The 23,367-nt window shown below is 40.3% G+C and overlaps 1 protein-coding gene across 1 annotated transcript; it reads right to left on the bottom strand.

Moving 5' to 3' along the window:
- Positions 1-239: 239 nt before the first annotated feature.
- Positions 240-22,206, bottom strand: MED17 (mediator complex subunit 17). The gene is made up of 12 exons (XM_021679083.2): positions 21,794-22,206; positions 19,478-19,644; positions 17,319-17,538; positions 14,969-15,105; positions 14,796-14,880; positions 14,283-14,435; positions 13,247-13,377; positions 12,431-12,615; positions 9,636-9,773; positions 7,259-7,376; positions 5,289-5,448; positions 240-800 (listed from the first exon to the last, which is right to left on the bottom strand). The coding sequence occupies exons 1-12, from the start codon at positions 22,041-22,043 to the stop codon at positions 589-591; spliced, it is 1,956 nt and encodes a 651-aa protein (XP_021534758.1). The 5' UTR covers positions 22,044-22,206; the 3' UTR covers positions 240-588.
- Positions 22,207-23,367: the final 1,161 nt, after the last annotated feature.

The following is a 23,367-nucleotide window of genomic DNA, read 5'->3' as shown; positions in this document are numbered from 1 at the left end:
CCCGGGCATACATAAGACAGTGAGATACTTGATTTGCTGAGACAAGTGCCCCCGTTGGCAGCTCTAGGAGGAGGGGCTCCCCCTGCAGGCGCATCCTCTGTTCCACTGGCTTACGGGGTGAGTGCACTCCTGCAGGAATGCTGACTCACGAGTGTTCAAACATTCTTATGCAATCTTTTTAACAAACAGTGGAATGAGACACGTTGATTAAAGGTTGTTAAGAGTTCAGAGAATATCTGGAATTTTTAACCATATGCTTTATTTGATGTCAACATCAAAGGAATATTTTAAAAAGTTGAATTCAAACCCATAAATTAGTAACATTTCAACTGCATAAAAAAAGTTGTTTTGCATCTCCCCATACTACATACCCTGTAACTGTACATGAGCATCTGCATTTCAAAGCACTTGGCACTTATAAAGTGAAAGGTTTCAAAATGCTAGGTAAACATTTGCTATTTTTTTTTTTTTTAAACAATACTCCTTTGGAAAATTTCTCTTCCTTGTGCTTATAGTTCATCTTCTCAAGTCAGTTTCTGGAAACTTCTCTGGAAAAAAATAATCTAGAAACTGTTCTGGAAACAAAACTCATGGTAGGCAAGGGCTAAGTGCAGACATAAGCAGCTCCATTTTATAAACAAAGTTTCGACCTTCCATTTTATTCCACTGAACTTCTTTGAATGGTCCACGAAGATGATTCCATTTGCTATCTTGTAAAACATCACTTTTTGGAAGATCTTTACACTGGTTACGGGGAAACTGAACCATGATCTTGCTGCCACTTTCAGGGCCATTACGAACTGTGGAGCAAAACCAAAATATTAATAGTCAATTTCCAAACTAGAAAACAAGAGTCCCACAACTTTCATTCTACCATGAATACAAAAACCTTGTCTACCAACTTGAAATCTCTTGTTTAAAAGTGCTTGTCATCAGGTCTCAACCGATACCAAAAGACTGAGATTATTCCCTGCATATTCTCAGACCACAATGCTTTAAAACTGAAACTCAATCACAAGAAAAAATTTGGCAGAAATTCAAACACTTGGAAGCTAAAGACCACTGCTCAAGAATGTTTGGGTCAACCAGGAAATCAAAGAAGAACTTAAAGAATTCATGGAAATCAATGAGAACGAAAACACATCGGTCCAAAACCTATGGGATACTGCAAAGGCGGTCCTAAGGGGAAATACATAGCCATCCAAGCCTCACTCAAAAAAATAGAAAAATCCCAAATTCACCAACTAACTCTACACCTTAAAGAACTAGAGAAAAAGCAACAAACGACGCCTAAGCCACGCATTAGAAGAGAAATAATTAAAATTAGAGCAGAAATCAATGAATTAGAAACCAGAAACACAGTAGATCAGATCAACGAAACTAGAAGTTGGTTCTTTGAAAGAATTAATAAGATCGATAAACCACTGGCCAGACTTATCCAAAAGAAAAGAGAAAGGACCCAAATTAATAAAATTATGAATGAAAGGGGAGAGATCACGACTAACACCAAGGAAATAGAAACATTAGAAATTATTAACAACTATATGCCAATAAACTGAGCAATCTGGATGAAATGGAGGCCTTCCTGGAAACCTATAAGCTGCCAAGACTGAAACAGGAAGAAACTGACAACCTGAATGGGCCAATAACCAGTAACGAGATTGAAACAGTGATCAAAAACCTCCCAAAAAACAAGAGTCCAGGGCCTGATGGATTCCCTAGGGAATTCTACCAAACATTCAAAGAAGAAATAATACCTATTCTACTGAAGCTGTTTCAAAAAATAGAAACAGAAGGAAAACTTCCAAACTCATTCTATGAGGCCAGCATTACCTTAATTCCCAAACCAGGCAAAGACCCCATCAAAAAGGAGAATTTCAGACTGATATCCCTGATGAATATGGATTCCAAAATCCTCAACAAAATCCTAGCTAATAGGACCCAACAATACATTAAAAGGATCATCCACCACGACCAAGTGGGATTTATCCCCAGGATGCAAAGGTGATTCAACATTTGCCAATCAATCAATGTGATAGAACACATTAATAAGAGAAGGGAGAAGAACCATATGGTCCTCTCAATTGATGCAGAAAAAGCATTTGACAAAATACAACATCCTTTCCTGATTAAAACTCTTCAGAGTATAGGGATAGAGGGAACATCCCTCAAGTTCATAAAATCCATCTATGAAAAACCCACAGCGAGTATCATCCTCAATGGGGAAAAGCTGAGAGCCTTTCCCTTAAGATCAGGAACACGTCAAGGATGCCCACTCTCACCACTATTGTTCAACATAGTATTGGAGTCCAAGCAACAGCAATCAGACAACAAAAAGAAATAAAAGGTATTCAAATTGGCAAAGAAGAAGTCAAACTCTCTCTTTTCACAGACGACATGATACTTTATGTGGAAAACCCAAAAGACTCCACCCCCAAATTACTAGAACTCATAGAGCAATTCAGTAATGTGGCAGGATACAAAATCAATGCACAGAAATCAGTTGCTTTCTTTAACAATGCAACTGTAGAAAGAGAAATCAGAGAAACGATTCCATTTACAATAGCACCAAAAACCGTAAGATACCTCGAAATAAACCTAACCAAAGAGGTAAATGATCTATACTCTAGGAACTACAAAACACTCATGAAAGAAATTGAAGAAGACACAAAAAGATGGAAAAATATTCCATGCTCACGGATCGGAAGAATAAACATTGTTAAAATGTCTATGCTGCCCAGAGCCATCTATACCTTCAATGCCATCCCGATCAAAATACCAATGACATTTTTCAAAGTGCTAAACAATCCTAAAATTTGTATGGAATCAGAAAAGACCCCAAATCGCCAAGGAAATGTTGAAAAAGAAAAACAAAGCTGGGGGCATCACGTTGCCCGATTTCAAGCTATATTACAAAGCTGTGATCACCAAGACAGCATGGTAGTGGCAGAAAAACAGACATATAGACCAATGGAACAGAATAGAGAGCCCAGATATGGACCCTCAACTCTATGGTCAAATAATCTTTGACAAAGCAGGAAAAAACACGCAATGGAAAAAAGACAGTCTCTTCAATAAATGGTGCTGGGAAAATTGGACAGCCACATGCAGAAGAATGAAACTCAACCATTCTCTAACACCATTCACAAAGATAAACTCAAAGTGGATGAAAGACCTCAATGTGAGACAGGAATCCATCAAAATCCTAGAGGAGAACATAGGCAGTAACCTCTCTGACATCAGCCACAGCAACTTCTTTCAAGATACATCTCCAAAGGCTAGTGAAACAAAAGCAAAAATGAACTTTTGGGACTTCATCAAGATAAAAAGCTTCTGCACAGCAAAGGAAACAGTCAACAAAACAAAGAGGCAACCCACGGAATGGGAGAAGATATTTGCAAATGACACTACAGATAAAGAGCTGGTATCCAAGATCTATAAAGAACTTCTCAAACTCAACACCCAAAAAACAAATAAGCCAAAAAGTGGGCAGAAGATATGAAAAGACAGTTCTCTGAAGAAGACATACAAATGGCTAACAGACACATGAAAAAATGTTCATCATCATTAGCCATCAGGGAAATTCAAATCAAAACCACACTGAGATACCACCTTACACCAGTTAGAATGGCAAAAATGGACAGGGAAAGAAACAAATGTTGGAGAAGTTGTGGAGAAAGGGGAACCCTCTTACACTGTTGGTGGGAATGCAAGTTGGTACAGCCACTTTGGAAAACAGTGTGGAGATGCCTCAAAAATTTAAAAATAGAGCTACCCTATGACCCAGCAATTGCACTACTGGGTATTTACCCCAAAGACACAGATGTAGTGAAAAGAAGGGCCATATGCACCCCAATGTTCATAGCAGCAATGTCCGCAATAGCCAAACTGTGGAAAGAGCCAAGATGCCCTTCAACAGATGAATGGATAAAGATGTGGTCCATATATACAATGGAATATTACTCAGCCATCAGAAAAGATGAATACCCAACTTTTACATCAAATGGATGGGACTGGAGGAGATTATGCTAAGTGAAATAAGTCAAGCAGAGAAAGTCAATTATCATATGGTTTCACTTGTTTGTGGAACATAAGGAATAGCATGGAGGACATTAGGAGAAGGAAGGGAAAAATGGGGGGGAATTGGAGGGAGAGATGAACCATGAGAGACTATGGACTCTGAGAAACAAACAGGGTTTTAGAGGGGAGGGGGGAGGGGGTTTGGTTAGCCCAGTGATGGGTATTAAGGAGGGCACGTTCTGCATGGAGCACTGGGTGTTATACGATAACAATGGATCGTGGATCACCTCATCAAAAACCAATGATGTATGGTGACTAACATAATAAAATTTTAAAAAATAATAAAAAGAAAATAAAAGTGCTTGTCACTTTTAATATGCCAACCGCCCTCCCCCCCAAAACCCAAAAAGCTTGCTTATTTACATGGTATAAATATTCATGAATTACTGTTTGTACCATAAAAATGCGGCAAGATGAATTCTGGCTTAGGAAAGTCAAATGTCCTATCTATTTTAGAAAACCAATTTATTTTTTTCTAAATAACATTTGATACCACCTAATATATAATGAAACTCAAACACTTGGAATCAGGACTGGGCGAGATGAAGACAAGATTATTCTGAATTAAGAACTTCAGGTTTTAATGAGGCTTCATCACTCAGCAAAGAAGAAATGGGCATTTTAAAACTCTTATCAGTAAAGACCTAGCAATGACCAAGCCTGCAGACGCACAAGCTATGATTCTGTGGGAAAAATTTTCTAATTATACTTTCAAATATTTAGAGCAGGTATTAGAAAAGACCACACTAAAGCCTTAAGTTTTCATTTTCAACTAGGTATCATTTTCAACTAGATAATACGTGTGTTTATTAAAGTGCCCTAGTCAGAATGGGTGCTTAAAAATCACCTCTCCTCTCTGCTCCATCCCTTTACATCTTTGGGATCGGATGTGACTGGCCTGTTTGAGCAGTACATTTTCCAAAAGCATTTATCCATCAAAGGTTCTGAACTGCAGGGTAACAATGATGAAAGAAGTTTTCAGAGCTCTTAGGAAAATGTGTCACCAAACAAAACATTTTTTATGATCACTAGAAAGAATTAATAATCTGTTGCTCTGAATAAGAGCCGTGATCAGATAAGTGTTCAGTGTAACTCCTATATGAACTCACTGCAGAGAGAAATTACTCTGAAGTACATCCAGCTAGTACAGGTAAACATTAAGGCCAAACTCCCGAAGATCTCTTCCCATTCGGGGCAGTGGCCAGTACCTGATATAGCATAGTCGCCGCTCGGGGAGGCCACGGTGATGGCGGACGCATTGCCAATGCTCTCTATGGGCCCAAGTCCCACATGATTACTGAAGCTGAGCACCTGCCAGCCCATGACCTTGGCGAGCTGCTGAACTGCATGCACCTGATGCTGTGACATCTGTAAATGAAAAAGGCAACTTTACACATAATCACCATGGAGATTTACTTTGCAGTAAACCTGACATCATGATTGTAAACTTTCCTTGGGGTGCTCACTGCCTCGCACGGGAATCCTCCTCTGTGACTACCGGCGGGAGGACCCCACCTTCCACTGCAGAGGCTAAAATAGCCTGAGACTCGTCTTCCCTGTCCACTGGGCTGGAGCACAGGAACAGGACCTAAACTTGGCCAAGTGGAGACTCCCACCTGGATCACCAAATGTGGAGCAACATCCAAAGTAGCAGGGGGTGGATATCTTCCAAATCCACTCGCCATCCTACTCAGCCCAGGGAGGATCACCCATATGGTTCCATCATCTGGCTCTGGGTGGGGTTCAGATAACGGGAGCCACCCACGTAATGGGAGCCAGAAGGATGGCGAGGAGGAAAGTAAGGTCGGGGCATTTATTCGCCCAGTACCCTCCCCTGTGAGGTTGTATCCTGTGACAGAAGGCAACTGGTTTTCTCCGAGTGGCCTGTTCCACAGGACTCTCTCCTTCAGGGTACCCATACGCCCTCCCCTTATCTCTCTGGCCTAGGACTGGTGACCACTAAGCCCCCCAGGCCTGGTTACCTGGTTATTACTAGCACTAGGTTACCACGCTCTCCCTGGTGTTCTCCAACACCCACACTTTTGTAAATCCTTAGTAAAATGACTGAGCGTGCCACCTACTTCCTGTTAAGATCCGGACTGATATACTGGGGAGTGCATTCTGCCACTAGTGAGGAAGGCAGGAGCGTCAGGGTCTGCAAGCCTTCCCATCGATTCCCACCAGCCTTCCAATATGTTTCTATGTATGCTTAAGGTAACCAAAGTCATTTTAGATGTAAACCAAGAGCTGCCATACCTCACAAACGCATTTTATTTACTTGGCACCAAAGAAGCAAGTCAGTATAAAAGATTATTGCTTCTAGGATGGAGAGCATCAGTATTTTTTTAAAAAAATTTTATGTAAAAGATAAATGTGTATTTTGTGAAAGGCATATTAGCATTTCTAAACCTATTCTTTCTCCCACAACTCCATTTTTCATTGGATCATAACTCCATGAAGAACACAGGAAAAATACTGTTCTTAATTTTATAGAACAGGAAAGAGAGGTCCAGAAATTTGTCCAGTGTCACAAAGTGGAACTGGAACGTTTAGAACCCAGCACTTTCCATGCCGTCCCATAATATTGAAGAACTCTTTCTTAGGGCTTAAGTAGAATATTCCACTATTATGGTTTTCTATCGGATCTCCCCTTCCCTGGTTTTCTGGGGTTAATATTTCTTTACTTTTATGTGGTCCCAAAGGGGTTGTAAACCTTGACAAACATGAGAAATAAAAAGTTTGTAATCCCAGAGCTGGTCCTTCATTTTTTTTTTAAGATTTTATTTATTTATTTGAGAGAGAGACAATGAGAGAGAGAGAGAGCATGAGGGGAGGAGGGTCAGAGGGAGAAGCAGACTCCTTGCCGAGCAAGGAGCCTGATGTGGGACTCGATGGATCATGACCTGAGCCGAAGGCAGTCGCTTAACCAACTGAGCCACCCAGGCACCCCTGGTCCTTCATCTTAAACACAAACTAACTGGAAATAAATCTAGGACAGTTTATCAAAATTTTCAGTTAACCCATAAGTTGTAAAATGTGCACTAGAAATTAAATAAATGGCAGAAAAAACTGGCTTTCTTTTTATAACTTAATATACTGGAACTACTTCTTACTCACTTTGTTCTTTAAAGCAGTTACTAGAGGAAGAGGCTCAGGACTTGACATCTGCAACCCTTACCTGGGACAGAAGAAAATCCTGGAGCTCCTGCTCCTGATGAGACAGTGTAATCACTCTTCCATCTCTGTGTACAACTCGGATCTGCTCAACTCCGATATTCAACTGCAGCTGGATGGACCTTTATAGACACACATACTAAAAATCAGAAATGTTCAAAATTACCTTATACAGTGCCGCCAACATTAAACCTTAACATCAAAGAAACAGAAAATACCAATTTGGATAACCTGCGCTAACACCCACAGGGAAGAGGGGGTTTTCTCGGGTTCAACCTAACCATCAGACTCCCACCCGACTCCCCCAGGCCATACTGAGCACCAGTCTGCTCAGAAGGCTGCACGCGAGGAAGCACAGCTTTCCAGCCAACCACCGGAATCCACTGCTCCTCTTCTCGGGCAGTCCTTCTGCAGGGAGTCTGCTTCTCCCTCTGCCTCTGCTCCCCCCTCCCCTGGCTCATGCTCTCTCAGTCTCGCTCTCAACTGGAAAGGAAAGGGAAAGGGAAAGGAAAGGAAATGCTTGTTCCTGGGAAGTTCTAAGAGAATTACTTTCAACTTTAAGTAGCGTAAGTTGACCCCAGCTATAAAGGATGAGGAAAGGGGGGGGGTATTCTACCACTTCCTTTCCCTCCTGATGCTATCAAGGTTACGTTTATCACTAACTCTTCTTCACTGAAGTTTACAACCCTGGGTCCTGTAACCATAACCTCACATTTGTTTGGTCTTAGTTCTAAATGTAAATAACTTAATGCTGATATATTTTTTTTTTCCACTCCTTTGTGCTCACTCTTTCTCTTAACATTTTATTATGGACATTTTTAAACACAAACACAAGTATATAGTACTATAGATTCTGTATATATAGTAATATATATAAGAATATTATCATGAAAGTCAATGGCACCATCACCCAGCTGTAACAGTTAAAATACATGCCAAACTTGTTTTATCTTACTGAACAGCTACTCTCCCACCACACCCCAAGTCACCCCAATTATTCTGTTTCTTTAGGTATGGGGCAGAAAACCATGATCCACCTTCACCTCACCATCTTTCCCTGGAAGCTGCAAGACTGATTTCCATTGTATATTCTTCTGTCTTCTATATTCAATCTTTTAAATCATGCTCATTGACTATTTTTTGCTTTTAAAAAAGTGAATTAAAGCCTTGATATTAAAAAAGAGCAATTTAAGGATATTATACTCCCCTACACCTGAGAGTGGTGATTTTGCTCCCAGTGTGTTTTTGCTCACTGGAGAGACCACTGTGGCTAGTTAGGTCTGCCTGAAATAAGCAACTAAAGTTTGAAAAATAACAGGCACTCATGGACCTTGATAAATGTTTGCTAGGGGCTCACTCACACTGACCTGGGGAAGGGCACTCAACTATATCCTGCCAGTTGTCAAATTTCAACGAGGCTCAAATGGAGGCCAAAAATGCCTTTCATGGCTACTTGCTAATTTTATTAACTTCATTTATTCCCTCCAGTTTTATTGAGATATAACTGACATATATCATCGATTAGTTTAAGGTGTACAGCATAATGATTTGGTAAGTGTATATATTGTGAAATGATCATCACCGTATGTTCAGTTAATACCCATCACCTCACATGCTACCCATTTTTCTTCCTGTGGTAATAAGAACTTTTAAGATCTACTCTCTTAGCTACTTTCAAATATACAACAAAGTATTATTAACTGTAGTCACCATGCTGTACATTGCATCCCAGAACTTGTATGTTATAACTGGAAGATTGTACCTTTTGAACACCTTTACCCATTTTGCCCCTCCTACCTATCCCCTCCCCCACCACCTCTGGCAACCACCAATTTGTTCTCTGTATATTAGCTTGTGCTTTGTGGATGTAAATCAGGAAGAATGCTTCTCTGTGAACAGTGGGGTCAAAATTCATTTCACCCCCTTGATGGACAGAGCTCTCAGCCCCATTTTAAGGGCATAATCATGAACTGGATTCGACTAAGTTTAGCCCCACACCATGAGAGAGCTACAAAACTTAGGCTGCTTCAGGCACAATGTGGAGAGTATAGGCTCTAATATAAATGGCCCAGACTCACCACCACAGCCTCCAGGCAGCAACTGAAGCGTATCAGTCTGAGGTATGGTAGCCTCTCCCTCAATGAGGAGGTTCATTTTTTTTTTTTTTTAACCACAACTCAAACACGTCACATTCACCTAACGGAGACTATTTCAGACCTTCTTACCTCTCATCCTCACACTCTACAGTTGATGTCATTTACCAGAATGTTATGCCACTGTAGCAAATAAAATCCAAAAATCTCTATGTAGTCACTCAACAAACATCAACACATAAAAAGCAACTTAACATTTTAAATGAATAACTTATTTTTGATACTTACTTGCATATCTGTTCATAACCTTGTGATGTGATTAAAACCTTCACACTAGATTCATAAACATCATTAATATTTGACCAGTGAGCCTGTATCTGAGGGTCCTCAATGCGACTTGCTAAGCTGTCAATGGTCGCAGCAGTTCTTTTAAAGAAAAGAAGTCGACATTTTTTAAAAAGTCATCATATAAAAGAGTAAGGTTATAAATCACTTATCAACGTTATGGCTATGTGAAAATGAGAGGACTACTTTTCGGAAGGACCACATTTGAAAAGCAGACTTTTCTTAAAAAGGGTCAGATGAGGTGACAAGAGCCTCCTCAGGCCGCCCAGCGTGTGGGTGCCTGGCGCCCCACTATGACACACGCTCACGCACAGGCTTACTGCCTCTGAACTCCCATTTGTTTTCTCAGGAAAGCTTGTCAGAACACAAGGAAGAAGGGTACTTCCCGGGTACAAACCTCAGCACTGAAAAGAATATAAATCACTCACAGATGGCAGTCCTTGGTCCCCAGTAACACGGGACACGCCCACAGCTGAGACCCATTACTGTCACGGAATGACAACCATTTTCCTGAGAAGCCAAAGAGACTTTCTGCACAACGAAAACTTTACACGCCAAGAAAGATAAATATGATATGTACACATGAGAGATAGGATTCAAGTCCTCATTATGCACCAAAGACTGGAATAAGTGCTTTCATGAGTGCTATCGTTTCATCTCATTAACAACCCTGTCAAATACATACCATTATTACCCCTACTTTTCAGTCTAGCAATGCTTAGTAATTTGCCTAAGGCTACCCACCCGTGAGCTGGGGCACAAAACTGGTAGCCTACCAGAGCCAAAAACCTGGGAGTGTAACCCTAGAGCCAGGAATCCTTCCTTTTTATACACACTAATCAACAGCCACTACCCAGAAAAAGCATAAATCATGAAAGTTAACCAAACTATTGGAGGTCCTCGGTTTCCAATTCTCTGATTCTAGCACTTGATTGGGAAGAGAAGGAAAAGGCCAGAAGAAATGCAAACAGCCACTGAAGACAAGGAGCATTTACATAAACGGGCTTGGGATTTGCGCTTTTACTGCGTCTGCTCTGGTACTGGTTTCTTTCAACCCCTTAACTTTTCCTTTTCCGTGACTTGTTTCCTTGACAGCGCTTCAGAAATTCCTACAGCAGACAGGTATGTATAGGAGAGCGCTCATCTTAGTATTAGGTGTCAACAAACTGGAAATAAAAACTATCTGGCAATTGAGAATTGATAAAAGAAATCAGGGAATATTCACATAATGGGATATTACACAGCTATTAAAGTATCTCTGAAAAACATCTAATGAAAGATGAAAAAAATTTACAATATTAAGTGAAGGCAGGACATAAAATTTTATGAATCCAGATTTTTTTTTTTTTTTAAAGATACACCCTGGCGCACATACATCAAAACACACGAGCATGTTAATAGTTGGTCTTGCTGTGTACGCTATTTATACAGATGAGGCTGATACACTGGAACATTATTTTCATAACTGGGGAAAACGGGAACATTTTACAAGCTTTGCTGCTTCCAAGACTGTAACTAATACTCTGAAATGTATAATGGTTCTAAAAATAGCTACTTCCATGCCCCTGACTTTTGGTTAAAGGTTTCTATAATTGAAATGCACAAGTGAAAGTAACAATAGTCACCTACCATATTTGATTGTTTATAAGGAACTTCTGCATACATTATTTAATTTGATCCTAAGACCAGACTCCTGTATCCCTAATTGACAGAGAAATAGGTGGAGGGCCAAAGACATGGAAACCGAAGTTAGTTAGCAGGTGACTGAGCCCTGGCTTAGACACATTTTTTACCCCAAATGCATCATGCTCTCTTCACTAACATGTCTTCCTAATTCATTTTACTAAAAGCTGCAGACGTAAGTTTCCACTCAAAGACAACAAACTAATGTGCCATTAAGACCATGACTTGCCTTAGCAGGAAAAAATGAAAATCAAAAATAAACTATCACCCAGAGCAGAGTGAGCCCACACTCGAAAATTCTGAAAGATGTACAAACAGCCCTCTTCACCAAGGACCAAAAATAAAATACAAGAGCACCTCTAGCACTTGAAAAAGATACACTGAGGTCCAATCATGCTAAGTTCTTTTGTAAATAATGTGTACAGAAGCGAGCTGAGCATGAGCTGAGCATGAGCTGAGCATGAGCTTCGGAGCTACACAGACCTGGGCGTACTGCCTGATTGTGCTACTCTTCAGCTGTCTAACTTGGAGCGAGCTACACTTCGCTAGGCTTCAACCTTCCCATCAGTGAAAACGGGCTCACACCACCTACGCCAGAGAAGAAGAGCTAGATAAGTCAACATATGGGAAAGTGCCTTCTAAAGTTTTAAAAAGTGGATCACCCAAAAAATACGGAAAGCTTCAAGAAAAGATTAAAATCAGTTAAGGAACAAGTTTCTGGTGGATGGGTCACTGAAGGTGAGGAGTTCTAGGAGTTCTAGAAGGTGAGGAGATAGGTCACTGAAGGAGGTGTGTCTAGGAGTTCTAGACACATTCCTAGTGAGGTGTCTTTCAAAACTGTAGCCAGTGTTAGAAACCATCTGGAAGGTGACATGGGCCCTGGAGCTAAGTCTTCCCCAAACCTGACAGGACCATCCCCAGCTGTAAACGCTCACCCTGCAGCCATCCTCCTCTTCCTGGGAAAGAAGGTTAGCACACACCAAAACTAATGTGTACGAGGTCACTAATAAAGGGTTTTCTTTTCCAAGAAAACCAGTTACTTTGTTCACCCTTACCTGCTCCTCAGGAAAATATGCTTTGCTTGTTTAATTATTTTTTCCAGAAGCCCTTCACTGGATTGTAGTGAACTGATTTCATTCTTATCGAAAGCTTGAGGACCTGAAAGTCTCATTCTCTTGTGACCAAAAGGTGCACTTGCTGGATGAGGCATCATGATGGAACTCAAGGTCTGTTTATGAAACTAACAAAAACAGCCATTTTTTATTAATTTTTTAATTGAAGTATAATTGACTTATATTGGTTTAAGGCACACAACATCATGATTTGATGTTTGTATATATGGTAAAATGATTCATTCCAAGTCTAACTAACATCTGTCACCATAAAGTTTCAAATTAAAAAATTATTTTAAAAAACAACTAATACTTACATATTAAAAACAGGGGAGGCTGGAATAGATACTTCTATTAGGTTTCTCAGGGGATTCTTTTGAAATTAGCCTAAACTGTGAACCAGCACTCTGGAAACACAGTTCTAGACAACCTGTAAGCAGAATATGTCCTGAAATAACTTGATTATCCTGTTTACAGGCTCTGGCAAGACATCTTCCCCATCACACAATCAGAATCACTCTTCCCTCTGCACCCTGCATGCTTTTCTTACGTGCCTGTATATAACTTCCAGTATATTTCTACCACTATAAGCTGTGCTTGGGAACAGAGACTGATAATCCTGATGATCTGTGTATTCCCCCAGCACAGAGCAAAGATCTTTCATATCACAGACACTGAATGTCACAGAGAGGAGCTTGTACACATTCACTGCACTGGATATGCTTACTACAATGCAAGAAGAAACATTTCACTCATTACCTCTCTAATTAGTAGATGCAAATTATGCTCTAAGACATAAAGATGGTCCTCCGGACTTTGCTTCTCAGTAGCAGATTTTTGGGATTTCTTATCATTTGAGGAATGGCATAAAGAAATCAATAACTGCAAGCCTATTTATAAAAAGAAGTAGAACAGATGCAAATCACCTAAGACATGGACAAGCACAATTGTCTTCCTAAAGTATAATCAGAGCCCATTCTCAACCTGAAGATCAGGCTTCATGATTAACATTTTCAGACCAAAATGACTATTCATGAGTATAACAAACTATTACTTATTTTAACAATCCAAATTGACCTTAAGATGTGGTTAAAGACAGGTGAACAGAAGCTGTATATTAACTAATTAGTTTCTTCTTGCCTTTTAAAGAAAGCAAAACAAAACACAACAGCATTTTTGAGAAAAACAAAAAAACACAGAGCTGGTATCTGGTCTTACTGATGAGAAGACAGATACTCTTCCTTGCTGCCATGAAAACCAGGATGGAATTTTTCACTTCTAAAAACCCATTCCTTTGACAAGACCCAAGAAGATGCATCTCAGAATTTATATAAAAAACAAGAGCACAGCTAACTACAGACTGATCTCCAAGGCAGGTCTGACTGCTCTAGAGTAATATAATTAAAATCCCAATTTCCACAAATTTAGGAGTATTATGGGTATTCAATAACCGCTGACTAACATCTCATTTAGACAGTAAGATAGGGTCCCTGAAAAATCTTCCACAAATGGTGTTAGTACAGACAGCTCAAAGCTACTGCTGCCAAGTAACAGCACTGCTAGTACAAATGTTTAATATATACTGTTTAAAATCCAGCAGTTACACTACTTAGGACACAGGATGGAATTAGCAATGTGGTTTGCCCTGCATGCTTTATGAGCTACCATTATGGATAGCAGGCCACCTCTTTGCTCTTACTGTTCCAACACAGCCAAATATGTAGTTAACCCCTCTGTTCTGTTCCCCAAACCACAAAGTCCTGTTTATAAACTCGAAAGGGTTGGCTGCTCTTACTTGGAAAGGGCTGAGAGATAATCTGGTTTTTCACCACAATGTGAGGGATCTGTGACTTAATTTGAACAGCTTCCCGAGAGAGCTGTGCAAAAATTTCTTTACACAAGAGAACGTTTTGTGCTGCTTCTAATTTCGTCTGCCAATGTGGGGAACCTGAAAGACAGGGGACACATGTATATATCAATTATCTAACTATATTATGTATGGATTAGCTTAAATGGTGATCTGGATACATATAACGGAAGTTCAGAAAACATTATAATTAGAGCATATCCTTTCCAAAATACAAAAATTTTCCTTTCTTTTACACAGAGAAAACTGGTGAAGAAGTTCAATCTTAAAAAAAAAGACTGCACAGCTATTCACTAATGGTTAATGAACAGATTATAAATAATAAATTTCCAATTGTTCTTACTCCAAAGTACCTATTTTCGTCTCTACATTTATTATCAGTTTATTTGGGAATGTAAGCTCAGACAGAACCAGAAGTTAGAGGGCAGAACATAACTACACCTGGTTTGGATTTGGGCAAAGGTCGTTTGAAGAGGTTGACTGTGCCCAGATCACCTATGTCTGGAGCCTGTTTCTGAATTGAAACCTATGGGACAATAAAAACATGAAAAGGTGTTAGCAAATTAACTTCTGGGCTAAGTAATAAGAAATTACTTAAAGTACTTGACAAATACCTTGATATAGGCAGACCCCTCTAAATCGCTAGGAATTTGAACATCAAGGGGACAGTAATCTTCAGGTATCTTCTTATCCAGATCAATATCTGTATTCTTTATTACTTCAAATGTACCATGATGGGGAAAGAGAGATCCTAATGGGGTATTAAAAATAGGAAAATAAGAACAGTTAACACATTAATTTAACATACATTAAGTATATAGTATTTCACTGAATCATAAATTAAACCCCCATCCAAAATGTGCTTTGGGGGGAATGGGGTAAGGGTAGTAAGCAAAGGGAAGAAAGGAAGCAGGAAAAAAAGTTATTTACCTTAAAAAAAAAAAAGACTCCTTGGTCTAATGGTATCATTATACTATGAACTCCATGGGCCATCAAACTGTTTTATTCCAATGGAATTTGGCTGATAAATTTGATGAAATGGATGTACTTCTAGAAAGTACTTCCTCAGATTTAAGCCTGAGAGATGAAACACTTCTGGAGATAAGTTTCTATAATAAGGCTGCAACTGAAGTGTTCTGACTCCAGTCAGAAGAACAAAAGGATACCAGCTTTTTTTCAACCAGTTCCTAGATTTTTATGTGATAACCTTTTGTGTAGTTCAGAAATCTGAGTAAGTTGTTCTGGGCTGCTGAATTATGTGAGGAGTAGGTGGTTATATGTACCTGCTGTTTTGGAACACAGGAAAATGTTCAAGATCTTGCAATTAAAAACAGAACGTAGGGGCACCTGGGTGGCTCAGCTGATTAAGTGTCTGCCTTCAACTCAGGTCATGATCTTAGGGTCCTGGAATCAAGCCACGCATCAGGCTCCCTGCTCAGAGGGAAGGCTGCTTCTCCCTCTTCCCACCCCCCGTCTCTGCTCATGCTCTCTGTCTCTCTCTCTCAAATAAATAAATAAAATCTTTAAAAAAAAAAAAAAACAGTTAAAAATAAAACTACCCTATGATCCAGAAATTGCACTACTAGGTATTTACCTAAAGGATACAAAAATACAGATCTGAAGGGGTGCATTCACCCCGATGTTTATGGCAGCATTATGAACAACAGCCAAACTATGGAAAGAGCCCAAATGTCCTTCAACTGATGAATGGATAAAGAAGGGGTGTGTGTGTGTGTGTGTGTGTGTGTGTGTGTAATAGAATATTATTCAGCTTTCAAAAAGAATGAAATCTTGCCATTTGTAACGACGTGGATGGAACTAGAGTGCATTATGCTAAGCAAAATAAGCTGGTCAGAGAAAGACAAATACCACAGGATTTCACTCATGTGAAATTTAAGAAACAAAACAGATGAACATGTAGGACAGGGGGAAAAAAGAGAGAGAAATAAACCATAAGAGACTCTTAATGATAGAGGGCTGATGAGGGAGGTGGGTGAGGGATGGGCTAGGTAAGTGATGGGTATTGAGGGCACTTGTTTTTTTGTTTGTTTTAAAAAGCATCTTTAATGAGGTATAATTGTTGTACCAAGAGCCATGCATATTTAACATGTGCAATTTGATGAGTTTGGAAATATGCAAACATTCATATTACCACCAGCACAATCAAGGTAACAGACATATCCAACACCTCCAAAGTTTCCTTGTGTCCTTTTTTGAGTTAATTTTTGTTTTTGTTTTGTGGTAAGAACATTTAACCTAAGATCTACCCTCTTATCAAAATTTGTTAAGCACTGTGCTGTATAGCAGATCTCTAGAACTTGTTCATCTTGCTTAACTGAAACTCTACAGCCACTAAACATCTCCCATTTCCCCTTGTCCACAGTTGAGGGCACTTGTTATGATGAGCGAGCACTGGAGTTATATGTAAGTGATGAATCACTGAATCCTACTCCTGAAGCCAATATTGCACTGTATATTAACTAACTAGAATTAAATAAAAATTTGGAAAAAAAAAATCAGTATAAAAATAAGTATGTAAATATGGGGCGCCTGGGTGGCTCAGTCAGTTAAGTGTCTGCCTTCAGCTCACATCATGATCTCAGGGTCCTGGGATCGAGTCCTACGCCTGGCTCCCTGCTCAGTGGGGAGTCTGCTTCTCCCTCTCTCTCTCTGACCCTCCTCCCTGCTCATGCTCTCTCTCGCTCTCTATCTCAAATAAATAAAATTAAATAAATAAACTTTCTGCTAAATGTACCTAAAAGTACCTATGTAAATAATTTAGATTCAATTATGTAAACATATTTATATAAGGCAACAATAAAAGTAATTTTCGCTTATCAGGTTTATGGGTACAGAAATTAAAGAGAAGCAATATATTACAGACTATGTAACATTACAGTCAATCCTGTATAGTTTTTTGACAAACGACAGTCTAAAAGCATAGTTTTTAACAGTGATCTATACCTGCACTTCTGTAGCTCAGATCTCCAAGAATCTTATCCCCAACTTTTCTGAGTTTCCAGTGTTGCCGTAATCTCAAAAGCTCAGAGTTGAAGTCTCTTTGCAGCTTATTTTCTTGGTTTTCAGTAACTGACTTGGTCAGTCTTTCTGCCCCCTTCAACAGGATCTGTGCTGCTCCAGCGAGCGACTTCTTTTTTGATATCAACTGCAGTGTCTGTGGATTCTATCAAAAACAGTAGTGTAGTTCTGTATTTTTAAATGATTTCAACATTCTCTTAATAATAAAATACCTACTCAAGAGAAAATTGAGACATTAAGGAAAAGCAGGTAACACTGTTTTTTGAAAAGTAACCTTAACCTATTTCTCTGGTCAACTCCAATAAACTTATGTTAAACCACAAACACCACACTGGACTACAAATCAGAACCTACCCCAAATCTGCCCAGCTTAGATGAGGTTCCCCTCTCACACTGTGCGCATGCCCACCCCCACCCATGTGTACACCCTTTGTGGCGCTCATTATACTTCTGATGAAAGTCTGTAATTCCTGCTTGAAGGTCATCCACATGATGGTTAAACCTACTATGTCCACAGACCCTAGAACAATGGCTGGCACATAATACTTGATTTCTGGAATAAATAAATGACCCCAATGAGTCCAGCTGTAAAATTATCTTATATTATGGCAAGCTACTAATGTGCCTTTGGAAAAAAGACTGAAGCACACAGCATTAAAATTAATGCACTTCACCACAGGCTGATTTTTGAAAACCGATGAGAAATCATAATATATATATTATATAAACATAGATAAATATCCATAATCCCCACCAATCTGTGTACTCTAGTCACCAGATACACTTCTAAAAAGACAAATTTAATACAAGAAAGTCTTCTGACTGCATGAGTCAAAATCACCAAGTCTCAGAAAATGTCCCAATAATCTTCTGACCGTATCAGGGGACCTAATTCTAAGTTTTTGAAGCGCTCAGGAAATTCCTGGAGACTCCTGGGTGGGCAGAGCACAGGAAGGTGGCAAAGGCTGTGGGCTAGGAATAAGGTGCTAGAGTTCTCGTCTTGGCGGTCTAACTACTGGCTTTACTGCATCTGAACACATCACACAACTCTCTGGGCCTCAGTTTTCTCTCCGTAAAACGAAGGGAACCGGACTGAATGGTCTCTAAGAAGTCTTCCAGCACAGTGTTTCTAGATTCTGAAACTATTACCACATGAGTAATTATATTCAATTTACTTCACTTACAAAAGGGTAAAAACAACCGTTACTTCCTCTCCTTGCCACTAACTTGGTCATGGACCTGATGCTCGTTTTCCTCAAGAACCTCCTAAGTGGCCTCCCTGGTCTCAGGCTTTTCATTCACCAATTCATCCTTCTGTTGTCTCTCTTTCATCTTCTAATGTTCAAAAACTGAACATGCTCTTCATCAAACTGCAACAATTTTACCTAGCTTTCAGTAGATTCCATAATTTGGCCCAATTTTTCTAACCAGGCCCTAAAAAGAGGTTGAAGGGGGAAAACGGAGACTTCGAGAAAATCACTGTTGAAGGACCCAGGGCTGGTGAGGGCAGAGGCAGGATTTGAACCCAGGTCGGTCTGACTCTAAAGCCATATTTACCATCATGTTTTTGTGTAACACACTACAGATCAATGATCCAGGCTGTAAGAATTTGTTAAGATCTGGGAAACTTTAGGGGCACCTGGGTGGCTCAGTCGGTTGGGCAGCTGACTCTTAGTTTTGCCTCAGGTCGTGATCTCAGGGTAATGAGATCAAGCCCCATGACAGGCTCCATGCTCAGCATGGAGTCTGCTTGTCCCTCTCCCTTTGCTCCTCCCCGAGCTCCTGCTCTCAATCTCTCTAAAATAGATAAATAAATCTTAAAAAAAAAAAAAAAAGATCTGGGATACTTTAAAGTATTACATTACTAATGAAACTTAACTCTTCTGAGGGTCACAGGGCCATTAATAAAATAATAAATAAAGGAGATGCTGTTTTATGCCTTTGCTTTGAACCGGTTAGTCTTTAAATCTCTGTCTGGACTTAATTTTGCATGAAAGGAAAAGGAGACAGTAGGCACACAGCCTGAGAAGTGATCCTGGGACTTAATAAAATGGTACCATTACTCAACTGAAGCCCACACATACCTGTTTTGGAGGAAGTGCATCCTGAGAGACCGGATCAAGAGTCATAAATTTTTTATCCCTAACAATACTGAGGACATCATAGAGAACACACATCTCTGTCAGGGCACTTCTCAAATTGTTCCTCACTGAGTCCCAAGGCCAAAGGGAAGGCTGAAATTTTACCAACCCTAAAAAAAAAAAGAAAAAAAGAAATTCACAGGTATTAGTTATACTGACTAGAAGACAAATGTTTAGATGTTACAAGTACTAAAAGAAGAAACAATGACTTTTTATTTCAAATCATTTCCTGTTTTATCCCATTCCATTCACCCTTTCTTGAATCTCTGTAAATATTTAAGTTAGCATTCCTACAATGGCAAAACAAATATGGTATCTAATTTTCACAGCTTAAATCTAGCATTCCAACATTATAGGTAGGCATTTCAGTATTTTTTTAAATTTATGCAAAACACCTTTTTCTTCCAGCTTTTAAAACTTGAATAATTGGAATTTCCAAAATAAAGTACAAAAATAAAAATGACCTATAACAGCAGCATTCAGATATTAAACAATGTTAACATGCCTTCCAACCTCTTAAATCATTTCGTTAATTTTCACCAATTTTCACCAACTCACTGTATAGAGTTCAAATAGAGTCACAGAGTAAAAAAGTAAAGGTTTTCCTTTATTCCCCACCCCCAATTTTCTCCTCTTAATATATGTTTTTCAATGCATTTACATACATTTACTTCTGTTCTTCTATTACTTGCTTTTTTCTCCAATTATATCCTAGAGATACTTCCATGCCAGCACATATAGATCTATTTCATTCTTTAACACTGTGTGACATTCTGGAGCATGTACGTACAGTAGGTTTAACCATTCCTACTTAATGGACAGGTACATTGGTTTCACTAACGCTAGTACTGGTAAACATGTTGAACACACATCTGTGTACATGTATAACTTTTTCTGTAGGTTAAATTCCTAGCTGTCATTTAGTGGGTCAAAGGAAATGCACATTTAATACTTTTGACACATATTGAACAGCTAAACTGTCTTCCAAAAAGGTTTTACCAATTCACATTCCCAACACGAATATTAAGTCTTTTAAGTTGCTGCCAATGTTATGCACGAGAAGAGTGTTTTAATTTGCCTCTTCCTACTAGTAAGATCTGAAGTCTTTTTCAGTGAGCTGTTTATACCTTCAGGCTATTTTTCCAGTGAGTCGTCTTTTTTCCCCCCAGTTTGCAGGGAATCTTTGAACATCAGGGATTGCAACCACTGTGTCCTATATGCTGCCAATACTTTTCCCAGTCTCTCATTATTTCTTACTTTATTCGTGGCATCTTTTTCCATTATTATTTTAAAATTTTATGTAATTAATCTCTCTTTCTGGCTTTATAATTTCTGTGTTTCCTATCTTGCTTAAGGTCTCTTCTGCTCCCAGAGTTCTATATTTATAACTTCCTTCCAATCTTTATTTTATTCTCTTCATTGGCATTTCAATCCTTGTGGAAGTAATCCGAAGTGTGAAGTACGAGATAGTATTTATTTTTTATTCCCAAATGGACCCCCAACTGTCCTAACACCACTGGCTCAAAAATCTATCTTTAAATTTATACAGGGTCTGTTGCACATACCCAAATCAAGAATTGTATTTTTTATCCCTGACAATATTGAGAATCCAAAACCCACTCATACTTTTTCTATTCTTTCCTAACTAGTCTCCCTTCTTTCAGTTTTGTTTTCCCTGTAACCCACTTGCTACATAGGATCCTGAGTAATCTTTTTAACATACAATCACCTGTCTACTTAAAATCCTCCCAAAAGCTATCAGTTGTTCTTCTAATAAAACCCAAATGCTTATCTTGGCCTACTGGCTCGGCATGATTTGGCCCCCGCCCACCTCTTAGACCTTACCTCATAGTCCGGTCAATACAGACCTCCCTCTTTTCAGCAGGTGTTATTAGCATCATCCCCATTGCACAGGGAAGCAAAGTAACTCGGACAGTAAGTGGCACAGCAGCGATATGAACCGCAGGCCTCTTAACCAAATGTGCCACATTACAGACTTCATCAGTGACAGTGTCTCAAGTGCTCCAACTCAAGAAACCGTGCAGAAGGATAAGGAGCATTAAGAGGCAGGCAGCGCCCTAAATTGTCCAGCTGTGAAAAGACCCCAGTGAGCACGATCACTCTTCCGGACGGGTGTTTTCAAAGTTCGCCCACGCACCGCATCTCGCCCAGCGCGGGAAAGCCGGAGTGGCAATACCATGGCGGGTACGGGGGCCCTCAGACCGGCCGTCGGACTCGAGCGGCACACACGGGCCTTACCTTCCTCATCGTCCTGGTCCGCGCTGGACCCGGCGCCTGCCCAGTCCTGCGCGTCGCCCTCGGTCCCGGCTGCCTCCTCCTCCTCGGAGCCCGAACCCTGGCTGAAGTCGATCCGCTGGGCCAGGCGCGCCAGGTTCTGCGACATGGACAGCGGCTGCAGGTACGTCTCAGTGCCATCCAGGCCCACCTCCTGGACCTGCTTCTCGCAGGCGGACTCGATGCTGATCCGCACAGCGCGCACTCCAGACATGCTGGCGCCGTCGGGGGGGCGTCGGGAGGATCCCCCGCGCAAGCCAAAACACGAGGTGGGAAGCAGAGGCGCCTCCGAGGAGCGCCCGCAAGCCGGGAACCGCGGTGGCTCCGCTCTCCTCGGAAAACCAAACCCTGCTGTGGGGCGGGACACAAAGCTGAGGGCCAAGCGACTTTCCCAGAATGCACTGCAGTTCCCTGCCCCGGCTCGGAGTCTCCCGGAACCCAACTGGCAGGCGCCGGCGCTCCGGCCTTCCGGGGGAGCGCTTCCGGTTTTCCTAGCGCTGCGTTGGGAAAAACTTCCTGGTCTGTAGGAGGCGTGGCCAGCAGCGAGAGGGAGGAAGAGGGGGAGGGATCCCGGTGCCGAGGGCGTGGATTGGCTGGTCCGTGGTGTCCGTCTGCATTTTAAAGTGTTAACTTGCTTGTGGTGGTGGAGTATGGAAAGCTCAAGACGGCGAAGAGAAGTAGGGAAAAGGAAGTGAATGGGTCCCTTGGTCTTAGCAATGAGAGGCCCTCTGACAATGCTGAGATTTGAGGGTGTACACCTAAAGAAACATGTCTGCAGAGTTATAAGGACGTAATTTGAGGAAAAACATAAATCGTGCTTATCATTACTGCATAATTAGCATATGTTTTCCTGTTAGTTGTAACCTCTTGGACAGCGACTATCTCCAGGAAGCATAATAGAAACTGGCACGTAATATGAGCTTAATTTTCATTTCATGCCTCAGTAACTAAGAATAAGTAAATACTTTAAAAGATTAAGAAGCAATAGTGTAACTTCAGTCTGAGTCCCCAAGAGTATGTCATTAGTATTAATTCCACAGAGGATAGATTATTTTATATTACAAAACTCTAAGGAATTATGTATATATCATTTTTTTAAAGATTTATTTATTTATTTGAGAGGGGGAGAGAGAGAGAGAGCATGAGCTGGGTGGAGCAGCAGAGGGAGATGGAGAAGATGGAGAAGCAGGACCTTGAAATCATGACCTGAGCCAAAGGCAAACCCTTAACCGGCTGAGCCACCCAGGCACTCATTTATCATTGATGAGGGATAGAAGCAGAAAAATGTTTACCATCAGCCCAAAAGGCTGACCTACAGGCTGCATAGCTTTGATAAGGATCAAACAGGTGCTGGCTCCTACATTCTTTTTTTCTTAGTCCATTCTTTTTTTTTAAATTTTATTTTATTATGTTATGTTAATCACCATACATTACATCATTAGTTTTTGAGGTAGTGTTCCATGATTCATTGCGTATAACACCCAGAGCTCCATTCAATACGTGCCCTCTTTAATACCCATCACCAGGCTAACCCATTC

This window comes from Neomonachus schauinslandi, chromosome 11 (assembly GCF_002201575.2).
Source record: "Neomonachus schauinslandi chromosome 11, ASM220157v2, whole genome shotgun sequence".
NCBI classification, from domain to species: domain Eukaryota; kingdom Metazoa; phylum Chordata; class Mammalia; order Carnivora; family Phocidae; genus Neomonachus; species Neomonachus schauinslandi.
This window is presented reverse-complemented; position numbering and strand designations above follow the sequence as displayed.